Raw genomic sequence first — 12,892 nt, 5'->3', positions numbered from 1 at the left:
AACCTGGGGACCGCCTGTATACTGCTGCTGTTTAGAATATATAGGTCCTGGGGGCCCCCCGCCTTTTTTTTTTTTTTTTTTTTGAATTTGGGTGCGGGGTTCCCATTAATATTCATACCAGATGGGCCGGGGGGGGGGGGCAACATTACATTACAGCTGCAAGCAGTTTTAAATGACTTTTATTCCTTTAGAAATGTCATTTTGTGCAGGGACTGTTCTAAACACGGAAAAAATGCGCCACTTTACAGGCATACTATAGTCACCCCCCAGGCACGATATTTAAAGGAATATTTCACTTTTATTGTTTCACTTTAAGCATTATTAAAATCACTGCTCCCGAAAAAACGGCCATTTTTAAAACTTTTTTTTGCATTGATACATGTCCCCTGGGGCAGGACCCGGGTCCCCAAACACTTTTTATGACAATAACTTGCATATTAGCCTTCAAAAATTAGCACTTTTCTCACGTTCAAGTCCCATAGACTTTAACGGTGTTTGCACACATTTTTTGCCTGTTCCCTAGTCAGGAATGCTCAGGCAATGCAGCCCTCCTCACATCTGGGAATCCAATGAAAACTACAAAAGAAAGACAGGAGGGTGCAATCACCTAGTGCATTAGCAGAGACTATTCGGCCCATAGCCAAAAGATGGCTACAGCATGGGCTTAAAATGCCGGGAGGGCGTACATGGACGTCCTCCCGTTCTCACGCCCTGCGCGCTCTGATCGCCAAGTCCTTTGGACTCAGCTGATCATTGATCGAGTTAAAGGGCCAATCACAGCAGGTCCTTTACCACATGATCAGCTGTCAGCCAATGACGGCTGATTGCGGAAGTAAACAGAAGCCGGTTATCTGCTTTTTTTTTAATTTTCTCATGCTGTCCGCGTGAAGAAAGCTGGTAATCGGCTTCTGTTAGAGGGACATCATTCCCTTTAGTGCCCTCCAGTGCCACCTACCAGTGCTCATCACTGCCTCATCTGTGCCACCTATCAGTGCCCATCGGTGAAGGAAAAAAATACCTGTTTACAAAATGTAATAACAAAATATGAAAAAGGTTTTTTTTTTTTTTTTTTTTTTTTCAAAATGTTTGTTTGTCAAGCAAAAAATAAAAAACCCAATGGTGATTAAATACCACCCAAAAAAATGTCTATTTGTGTGAAAAAAAAATGATAAAAATTTCATATGAGTACAGTGTTGTGTGGCCGCACAATTGTCATTCAAAGTGTTTAGCCCCATACACACTATCAGATTTTCTGCTGAGTTTTTCCTTCAGATTTATCAAAACCATATAATATGAGGTCAAACCTTAGGAGTTTCAATGTGTATGCAATCAGGCAGGCCCTTGCACTACATGGTTTTGGTATATCTGAAGGAAAAACTCAGCAGAAAATCTGATAGTGTGTATGGGGCTTGACAGTGCTGAAAGCTGAAAATTGGCCTGGGCAGGAAGGGGGTGGTTAAGAACATAGTTGGAAAGACAATAGAAACCAACTGTCATTTATATTGCATTTAAAAAAAAATTACCAAGGATATTTTTCATGATGGTTTCTAGCTTCTCCAGCAGCCCATCAGGTCTGAAATACAAATTGTTCCTGGAGTTCAGCTTTAAAGTGCAAACCACCTAAGAGAGACAATGGGGGTTAAAGCTAAACTCCAGGATAAGTAAATATTGCCTAATTGCTGTATATTCCTTGTGTATTCTTGAATCTTGTGCTATGTATATTTCTTCCAGATCTGTGCAGTAATCCAGTGTGAAATGTTGCCTTTGTGTAGGAGCTTTCTGTAATAAAGACCAGTCATTGCTGTTCTCTCACCTTTTACAGGGTGACTGGTCTTGTCTCCGCCCTCTCCTGTAGTTATCTGCAGGCAGGCTGTAGTAGGAGGAGCCTACTGGGTCCCTCCTACAGCTCTGCTCTGCACAGGCTAGGTGTAGCACAGTGATGATGTTACTGCTACTTTTATAAGGCAATATCTGGGTTTGCACAGGCAATTGGTAGTGGATTTCTATCCTTTGTAGCTATTGAGGAATATATTTGAATGAAGATTTTCATGCCCTGGGTACAGCTTTAACTACAGTTTACTGTTTTTTTAGGACTCATCACACAGGTGTTTAAAATGCAACATACAAAACTTTATGCTGTACTCACTACAGGAATCAATGGGGCCATACACACTGCAAACATGAACATGCAGCGTACAAAAAAAAGTAAGAAACAGCTGCGTCCAGGACATACATATCTGCAGATTTTACATGTAAACACGTACATGTATAAAGTACACATCTAAATGAGTACGTTGTACTTTTGATGTGTATTTTATGCTGGATCTTCTACTAGCTCTGCCAGCAAGAACCTGTGTTCTATGCAGAAAATACACATATGTTCGTGTACAAGAGCCCTTAGGGTTCAGATAAATTTCAAATTATTTGAATTAACAGCTTGAGATCTGCCAGAAAGGTGACACAGCTAAGGGATTTCCTTTTTTTTTTTTTTTTTTTAAGCATTTATCACCTTATTAATTTGCACGGATCACTTTTCCTCATTTGCATCCAGTATGTTACCACTCTTAATCTGGGATTCATAGAAGGACCAGAATAGCGGTTGCTACTGACAAGGTGAGAAAGGCGATCTGATGACAGATGGGACTCTAAGAGGTATCTGCCTGGAGTACACCTGCGGTGACAACCTATCCCATGGGAGAGGGTGTGGTGTACACAGACAGAGGGAGAAGAACCAGAGCTCCTCCAGCACTGCTGAAGAAGAAAAGAATTAAACGATTAAAAAGTAATTAGCCAGAGAAAAGATAACGCCTCTGCTGCTGCACGAGGGCTCGGAGTTGTGTAGGAGCGGAGTTACCGTATTTACCAGGATAGAGTTTCTCGGTCTGCTTAGCATCCGAGTAATTTCAGAGAGCTGCTCCGGAAATCCCGAGGTACCAGAGACTGCTACATCTGATCAGGAGACAGAAGACAATGCAGGTGCCACATTGTATATCTGCCGGAGGGTTTGGCACCCAGCGGGTGGCTGGCGAAGGGGCTAAGTGGGTGCGTCTGAATGTTGGAGGCACGGTGTTCCTCACTACAAAACAGACTCTGTGCCAGGAGCCCAACTCCTTTCTCTGCCGCCTCTGCCAGGAGTCCCTGTTGTTGTCTGAGACGGTGAGACACACAGCCTGTATCTTTCTATTATTACTTCTGCAATCTGTCTTTCCCTGTCTGGTGGTAATACTGACACTGTTCTGTCTTCTGCTTCCTCCCACATTCATCCTCTTAATTTAATATTCACACCGCTCATCTTTCAGTAAATCTCTGGGTCACGCCATGCATTTCTCTCTCTTTAGGATGAGACGGGAGCCTTTCTTATTGACAGAGACCCCACTTATTTTGGTGCCATCCTACGGTATTTGCGCTATGGCAAACTGGTCATAGACAAGAATGTTTCCATTGAAGGTAAGTTTTCTTTTTCAGTGCACATTTTCTTGTTTGTTAAGGGGAATCTTGCGAGACAAAGTGCCTGTGTGAAAAGCCTCAGATGAAAGCTGACTTCTATAGCAGTGATGCTGTACCTGCTTGCTTGGCACTAGCGTGTAGCCGGGAGTCAGAGAGTGACAGCTTTTGCCTTAGGATTCTCAAACAGGTATATTTATTCATCAAAAGTTGGTACTCCAAGTATTTTTTTCATACTTACATTGGCACAGCTTGGCTTGATATAAGCTTCCATATCTGATATCTGGAGGGCCGCTGGGGATAGGGTTGCCACCTTTCCTTCAAGACAAACCCGAACACTTTAGCTGCGCACAGCAATTTTTTTTTTAAGAACACAGGTGAAAAGGGGAACTCTGCTCACCAAACCTCCCACTTACATAAGTTCCCAGCATTCCCCTTAAATTAGGGTCCTTAAAGCCCCCCTTACATCAGAGTCCACAGGACACCCCTTACATCTGAGTCCCCCTAACCTTAGTGTACTCACTCGCTTGGAGGCAGGAGAGAGAAGATAGGAAGGGGGAGACCTCCGCCACAGACAGAGGATGGAGGCTCAGGCACCTGCAACTTTCATCCACAATGTATCTGAGCTGAGTTGCTGAGCTTCAAACTTCCAGCCCACACATCCCTTTCCTGAGGCACAGAACGCTGGGGATTGGAGTGTGAGTGGGCAGACAGAGGGGTAAAAGTGGGAGAAGGAGGAGCAGATCAAGCCCTCCCTTCGCTCCTGTCTGTGTATGGGGGTGGGACCCATGTGCACACCTATGCACTCTGCGTTTGCGGCACTTGGTTAATTGGGGAGCCACAGTCCATTCTGAATATTGTGTTGATCTGAAACCTCGACACAGGATTTAAAACCCGGACTGTCCGGGTGAATCCCGGACAGGTGGCAACCCTAGCTGGGGATGCTGTAAATCATTGTAGTAATCTGTGCATACAATGAGAGCAGCCATCCATTCTGTGCAAGTGGCTTCCCCAATGCTTGGCCTAGGCTGAGAAGGCCCAGGCCTATTGCGGCACTTTGCAGGGAGAGCGGCACCAAACGTGTCCCTGCCAGCCAGTTTAATGGGGTGGACTGGGCCAGGAGGCAGATCAGTCTGGCACCCCCAACTAACTGCTGCTGGTGTGTGGGCGCCCGACGTTCCGCAACTGTGGAGGGGGGGGGCTCACCGCTTCTAGTTTTGACTGTCCTATCATCACAGTGGCTCTCTCACCTGAGTTCTCAGCTACAGAGAGACAGATGCCATGTCGGGAGACTGAAATTGTCTGGAGGAGAAAGTCAGCTGACGGTCGCGGGCCAGTTGAGTGAAGGGGGAGGAGCTCTTCATTGTGTGAGGAGATCCCAATGTTGGGAGAAGTACAATGGAGACACTTGAAGGGAGATAAAAAGGCTGTCAGTACCCAGGCTTAAAGGAAACCACCAGTTGAGTGGAAATTGCAGGATAACTATCTAGCTGCCATGGGGATACTAATCTGGGTAGTGGGGATGGTGCAGATGCAAGGGAGACTGAGATGGTCAGCTACACTTTGGAGGTAGGTAGTAAGACTTGCCTGCAAACCTTTGGGTGATCACAATCTAATACATATACTTTATATACTAGAAACCCCTGAGGGCTTTCGAGCTTGCAATGATGCATATGGCAGTTAAATATTAGGAAATCTGATTTATTTGCCTTTGGCAGAGGAGTTGCTATACAGTGGGGCAAACAAGTATTTAGTCAGCCACCAATTGTGCAAGTTCTCCCACTTAAAAAGATGAGAGAGGCCCGTAATTGTCATCATAGGTATACCTCAACTATGAGAGACAAAATGTGGAAACAAATCCAGACAATCACATTGTCTGATATTTGAAAGAATTTATTTGCAAATTATGGTGGAAAATAAGTATTTGGTCACCTACAAACAAGCAAGATTTCTGGCTCTCACAGACCTGTATCTTCTTCTTTAAGAGGCTCCTCTGTCCTCCACTCATTACCTGTATTAATGGCACCTGTTTGAACTTGTTATCAGTATAAAAGACACCTGTCCACAACCTCAAACAGTCACACTCCAAACTCCACTATGGTGAAGACCAAAGAGCTATTGAAGGACACCAGAAACAAAATTGTAGACCTGCACCAGGTTGGGAAGACTGAATCTGCAATAGGCAAGCAGCTTGGTGTGAAGAAATCAACTGTGGGAGCAATAATTAGAAAACGGAAGACATACAAGCCCACTTATAATCTCCCTCTATCTGGGGCTCCACGCTAGATCTCACCCTGTGGGGTCAAAATGATCACAAGAACGGTGAGCAAAAATCCCAGAACCACACGGGGGGACCTAGTGAATGACCTGCAGAGAGCTGGGACCAACGTAACAAAGGCTACCATCAGTAAAACACTACGCCGCCAGGAACTCAGATCCTGCAGTGCCAGACGTATCCCCCTGCTTAAGCCAGTGCATGTCCGGGCCCATCTGAGGTTTGCTAGTGAGCATTTGGATGATCTAGTAGAGGATTGGAAGAATGGCATATGGCCAGATGAAACCAAAGTAGAACTGTTTGGTAGAAACACAACTCGTCGTGTTTGGAGGAGAGAAAATGCTGAGTTGCAACCAAAGAACACCATACCTACTGTGAAGCATGGGGGTGGCAACATCATTCTTTGGGGCTGTTTCTCTGCAAAGGGAACAGGACGACTGATCCGTGTACATGAAAGAATGAATGGGGCCATGTATTGTGAGATTTTGAGTGCAAACCTCCTCCCATGAGCAAGGGCATTGAAGATGAAACGTGGCTGGGTCTTTCAGCATGACAATGATCCCAAACACACCACCCGGGCAACGAAGGAGTGGCTTCGTAAGAAGCATTTCAAGGTCCTGGAGTGGCTTAGCCAGTCTCCAGATCTCAACCCCATAGAAAACCTTTGGAGGGACTTGAAAGTCTGTGTTGCCCAGCGACAACCCCAAAACATCACTGCTCTAGAGGAGATCTGCATGAACTTTTGATATTGATCAAATACTTATTTTCCACCATAATTTGCAAATAAATTCTTTCAAAAATCAGACAATGTGATTGCCTGGATTTGTTTCCACATTTAGTCTCTCATAGTGGAAGTATACCTATGATGACAATTACAGGCCTCTCTCATCTTTTTAAGTGATAGAACTTGCACAATTGGTGGCTGACTAAATACATTTTTGCCCCACTGTATATAATAGTGACTTGCCATAGATATCAGCTACTGGTAATCTATATAGGAGGTAGGTGTTAATGTTTTATACCAAAGCTGACTAGATTATATAGCATGGGGTACCAAGGGTAGAAGGAAAGCTAAACTATTTTGGTGAAACTTGCAGGGCACTTTCCTAGCTGCCAAAGGGCTTTTAATCTAGGGATGGTGCAGACACAAGGGACACTGACATGGCCACCTATACCTGGCAGGTAGGTAGTAGGACTCTCCTGCAGTCTTTTGCTTGTGTCAGTTGTACATATTAAGGAATCTTAATTTTATTTCTTTTGATTGCTGATGAGAAAAATAAAGAGATGGATTCATTTGTTCCAGCCCCCAATCCTTCCTTTGCTCAAAGCCTGGAGCACATACCTTCATCACTGTGCTATATGTGTTCTGCTGCACCACTGGCATGGTTATATCCTCTTAGTTCTCTCCATACGTTTAGTAGAAATGTGTGCATAAAGTAGAACTATAGACACTTTTTTTTTTCATTTTGGATAGAGTAAGGGAGGGTTATAGCTCTTGTCAGTTTATTTTTTGCCATCTCTGCAAATTAAGGGAATCCATTGCCCCCTCCCCCCTCCAAGGCCCTCAGAACTAGTGTCCCCACTGGAATTTCAGGGCAGATCTTAAACAGGAAGGGGTGTGGCCTTGACAGGAAGGGGTGGGTCATATTTAAATTAGGGGGTGCCTAAATGTCAGGCCTAGGGCAGCACAAAACCTAAATACACCACTGGGCTTCCCCTTTACACACTGACCACAGGGAGTCACTTACTGGGTACCCCTGACATTTATAAAATGCCTTGTAAAATAAATACAAGGTGTTCTATGATTGGACGAGGTGGCAAATGTGATGTCACTGCCCTTCCTCTCCACCTTATCTAGTCAGAGAGCATTTTGTATTCATTAAAAAAAAATTAAATACAATACACCTCCTGTAGTCTGTGTGCAGAGGGAAGCTGCTCACACAGAACCTGGAAGATCACAGCTATCACTATATGCAGGTCAGACTACTACAATGATTTACAGCATCCCTAGAGGGCCCTGTGGATTTTACATATGCATATTTACATCATGCCAAGCTGGACTAACAATATGCTATAAATTTAAAGCTGAACTCCAGCTTTTGATATACTTTACATGATTCTTGTGGGCCAGCTTGGCCCAAACAAATTATGTCCCCTTACTAACATGTGAGGCCGCCGGATGTGAGCTGGGGCTACATACAGCATATCGCACTGTGTTCGAGCCGAGACTTCCTGTCACATAACCGGAACATAAGTAAGTCTATCTTATCAGTGTTCAGCCATTCAGAGGAAGCGATGTATTCTAGCAATGAATATAAAGCTTTCTATGATTAGCTGAGTCAGTGAGGCAGGCTGATGAAATCACAACCTCTGACTCTAAAGCCGGGGTCAGCAAACTATTGTGGGCTACTTGTCAACTGCGGGTAGGTGACAGGTAAACCGAGAACGAGTCTGTGCCTTCAACCCCAGCTACTGCTAGCTGCCAGTCCTTCTATTTCTGCCCTCAGCCTCCTCCACGCCTTCGGTTATTCTCTCTCCCTTCCCTCCAGCCTCCTCCGGCGCTGTGAACAGCAGAGAGCGAGAGGCAGCACAGCCCGGGATGGAGGGCGGACGAGGAGCTGGCCAAGTTAACTTTTCAAGTTAACCCGCAGGTGGTTGGCTGCTAGGTCCTAAGCAACCAATCACCAGCTTGTTAATACTAAAAGTCACTCTGCTCGCTCCTGCTGCCGCCCCCTGTACAGAACTGTGCTGCTTCTCGGTCTCCTGATGCTATTGGGAGGGAGATAGAGGACACTAGTGTGTGTGTGTGTGTGTGTGTGTGTGTGTGTGTGTGTGTGTGTGGGGGGGGCTGATGTGAATGGGGCAGTGGACACTGCTATGGGCAGGGCCACCCCATAGCAGTGTCCTCTACCACCCTGCACATCACCCCCCTCCTCAATCCCTTCACTCTGAGCATAACGGAATTCTGATACTTGCATTTTTAGCGCAGCGCACTCCTGAACCCTGCATTCTGAGCATAACGCAATCCTGATCCCTGCATTCTTAGCGCAGTGCACTCCAGAACCCTGCATTCTGAGCGTAACGCAATCCTGATCCCTGCATTCTTAGCACACTCCTGAACCCTGCATTCTAAGCGTAACGCAATCCTGATCCATGCATTCTTAGCGCAGCGCACTCCTGAACCCAGCATTCTGAGCATAACACAATCCTGATCCCTGCATTCTGAGTGTAATGGAATCCGGATCCCTGCATTCTTAGCGCAGTGCAATCCTAATCCCTGCATTCTTAGCGCAGCGCAATCCTAATCCCTGCATTCTTAGGGCAGCGCACTCCTGATCCCTGCATTTTGAGGGTAACGCAATCCTGATCCCTGCATTCTGAGCGTAACGCAATCCTGATCCCTGCATTCTGAGAATAACGCACTCCTAAACCCTGCATTCTGAGCATAACGCACTCATGATCCCTGCATTCTGAGCGTAACGCACTCCTGATCCCTGCATTTTGAGCGTAACGCACTCCTGGTCCCTGCATTTTGAGCGTTACGCACTCCTGATCCCTGCATTTTGAGCGTTACGCACTCCTGATCCCTGCATTCTGAGCACAACGCAATCCTGATCCCTGCATTCTGAGCACAGCGCACTCCTGATCCCTGCATTCTGAGCGTAACGCACTCCTGATCCCTGCATTCTTAGCGCACTCCTGATCCCTGCATTTTGAGCGTAACGCAATCCTGATCCCTGCATTCTGAGCGTAATGCAATCCTGATCCCTGCATTCTGAGCGTAACACAATCCTGATCCTGGCATTCTTAGGGCAGTGCAATCCTGATCCCTGCATTCTGAGTGTAACGCAATCCTGATCCCTGCATTCTGAGCATAACGCCATTCTGATCCTGGCATTCTTAGGGCAGTGCAATCCTGATCCCTGCATTCTGAGCATAACGCCATTCTGATCCCTGCATTCTGAGTACAGCACACTCCTGATCCCTGCATTCTGAGCATAACGCCATTCTGATCCCTGCATTCTGAGTACAGCGCACTCCTGATCCCTGCATTCTGAGCATAACGCACTCCTGATCCCTGCATTCTGAGCGTAACGCACTCCTGATCCCTGCATTTTGAGCGTTACGCACTCCTGATCCCTGCATTTTGAGCGTTACGCACTCCTGATCCCTGCATTCTGAGCACAACGCAATCCTGATCCCTGCATTCTGAGCACAGCACACTCCTGATCCCTGCATTTTGAGCATAACGCACTCCTGATCCCTGCATTTTGAGCATAACGCACTCCTGATCCCTGCATCCTGAGCACAACACAATCCTGATCCCTGGATTCTGAGCACAGCGCACTCCTGATCCCTGGATTCTGAGCGTAACGCACTCCTGATCCCTAACATTAACAACAAGTATAGGCGCAACAACTCAGGATTCACATGAAGTCAAAATCTACGTCTGCTGATACATAATTATCAAAATAACTTTCGTGAATGGGAATTAAGATAATAAAAAATAGTCCATGTAGCAAACACAGGCAAATAAGTCCATGTGATGATGCTAATGGGGAAATAAAAAAGTCCAAAGGAAGCAAGCAGTTCTGCCATCATAGTAGGAGAGAAACCATAATCCTGGGGCTGCAAAACAAGTAGAGAGGTGCCTCTGGGTGCAGTCGTTTTTATATAAAATAACACTTTAATAGCAAATCAGATAAACTCACATTTAGCAAGAAGAAACAAGCATGGTATCAGATGTCTCGGATGGCGCTCCCAGAACTGTGCCATATGTGGTTTGTGCTGTGAATGTAGTTTAAAAGCTCTTCCGGATGTTGTGAAGGCTGGCTACGGAAGGCAGCCTCAGAGCGAGGCTTGAGACACAGGAGACAGCTGGCTGCAGGGGGATGACGTCATCATAATGGACATGTTTCCTGGGCATGCGCACTTGGATGTACTGCAAGTCGCACCCCTTTCTCAACAGACATGGTCTGATTACCATGCGGGATAGTTAAATAAGGGAAAGGGGAGGAGATGGGGGCGGAGTACACGGGGGCGGAGAGAAATGTACGGTATGCACTAAAACTTCTGATGGAAGCTGACAATTTGGTCATCAAATCGGCAGATGAGGGTGGTGGTATTGTCCTACAGGATAAGAGTGATTACATCAAAGAGGCGAAGAGGTTGCTTTCTGACACCTCCACCTACCAGAAAATCAAGAAAGACCCAACTCCTGAATTTGCCAAGGAAGTCAACACTCTGGTGTCCATGGCTTTTCAAAACAACATTCTCAATAAATTTGAGAAGTCGTTCCTTTTCAAAGACTTTTATAAGATTCCCTACTTTTATCACCTCCCCAAAGTTCACAAGAGTTTAGAAACCCCCCCCGGTAGACCTATAGTGGTTGCCATGGACAGCGTCACTACAGGGCTTAGTCTATACATTGACCACTTTCTCCAGCCCATTGTCCATCACCTGCAGTCCTACATCAGAGATGGGACCCATCTATTAGAACTTCTTTCTGCATACAAGTGGGAGCCGACGTATGTATGGCTCTCACTTGACGTGAACTAATTGTACACATCAATCCCCCATTCTTTTAGCCTAATGGCACTGGAATATTTTTTGGCTAAAGATCCTCTTATTAACCCTCCCCAGGCAGCATTCATTTTGGATGCCACTTCTTTTTGTTTAACACACAATTATTTTGATGGAGACTTTTATGTTCAGATACAAGGAATGGCTATGGGGGCAAACTTTGCGCCCTCCTACGCCAATCTCACAATGGGTTACTGGGAGAATTTGCATATTCTCCACAATAAACTATTTGCATGCAATATCGTGTTTTTTGGCCACTATATCGACGTTATTGTCATTATTTGGGATGGTTGTCGATTTGATTGATAAATTTGTCACTTACTGTAATGGCAACCAATATGGTTTATCTTTCACCTTCGTCACCAGTCCCAACACGTTGCCCTTCCTTGACCTGGAGTTGGGCTCAGATGCAGCTACTTCCACTATTGTTTCTAAAAATTATGTAAAACCTATTGCGGGTAATTCGTATCTGCATCACAACAGCTGTCACCTCCCGCAATGGATTGACAATATCCCTAAGGGACAGTTCTGTCCACTCAGACAGAACTGCACAAGAGAATGCGACTACATCGATCAAAGCATCCTGCTTAAAAATAAGTTTAGAGACAAAGACTATCCCCCAGCTCTTATTGACCAAGCCTTTAAGTATTACCTAAAAGGAAAACCTCAAGAGCATCCCCGTTAACCAGACCATCACACTGTCCGTTTTACCACCACCTTTCACTACCAATTTAGGAAAATGGAAAAAATCTTGGCAGATCATTGGAGTATACTACCACAGGACCCACTCCTGAAACCTTTTACACCCAAGGTTACATATTGCAGAGCGCCCAGCCTTAAAATGAAAATAGCTCCTAGCAAAATTCGATCTAGATGCACCTCTCCCGATAAGCCTGTACTCGTTCCATTAGTGGGGATGTTCCAGTGTCGCAAACCGTTATGCAAAACATGTTCGACATGGCCAAAAGTAATTTACCACAAAGGGAGTCACCCACAGTCTGAGGGATTTTTACAACTGTTCTTCAGATTTTGTGGTTTATGCACTCACCCGCCCCTGCGGCCTACTGTATGTGGGCCGCACGATACGAGCCCCCAGGACGAGGTTCGGCGAACATCGGAGATCCATTGAGGGTGGTATTGATCCTTTTAAAGTGGCACACAGCGTACCTAAACACTTCACCCAAGCTCACCAACAATCCACGGAAGGGCTGCAAGTTTGGGTGATTGAACAAATTTCGAAATCCTTACCAGCTGCAGAACGTTTCAAAAAACTTTGTGCCAGAGAAACGTTCTGGATTTATAATTTAGATGTACTTTCACCCGGTGGTATGAACGAAGGAATAGAGATCTCCACCATTTTATAATATTCTGTTTGATCCTTCTGCTTTCTATACATATGTGTTTCTCTTATGTGTATTATTTATATTTTATTTTTTATATATATGTTTTTTACACATGTATATATTTTTTATATATTTTTTATGTATTATCTATATATATGTGCATTCATATATCCCTTATTTATTCCATGTCAATTTTATACTATTGATACTGGGCTTCTAGGCTTATTAGATGCCATTTTTTCTACAG

At 45.1% G+C, this 12,892-nt stretch overlaps 1 protein-coding gene across 1 annotated transcript in view; it reads left to right on the top strand.

The window, feature by feature from the left end:
• The first annotated feature begins 2,573 nt into the window (after nucleotides 1-2,573).
• KCTD17 (potassium channel tetramerization domain containing 17) overlaps nucleotides 2,574-12,892 on the top strand; it is a 72,208-nt gene continuing 61,889 nt past the window's right edge. The window contains exons 1-2 of the mRNA XM_073592488.1: nucleotides 2,574-3,156; nucleotides 3,339-3,447. Of these exons, the coding sequence (XP_073448589.1) occupies nucleotides 2,971-3,156; nucleotides 3,339-3,447 (295 nt within the window). The 5' untranslated portion in view covers nucleotides 2,574-2,970. The remainder of the gene's footprint in view (nucleotides 3,157-3,338; nucleotides 3,448-12,892) is intronic.

Source organism: Aquarana catesbeiana, linkage group LG07 (assembly GCF_042186555.1).
Source record: "Aquarana catesbeiana isolate 2022-GZ linkage group LG07, ASM4218655v1, whole genome shotgun sequence".
In the NCBI taxonomy this organism is placed as follows: domain Eukaryota; kingdom Metazoa; phylum Chordata; class Amphibia; order Anura; family Ranidae; genus Aquarana; species Aquarana catesbeiana.
The sequence above is the reverse complement of the archived record's forward strand: the minus strand, read 5'-3'. Positions and strand labels throughout refer to the sequence as shown.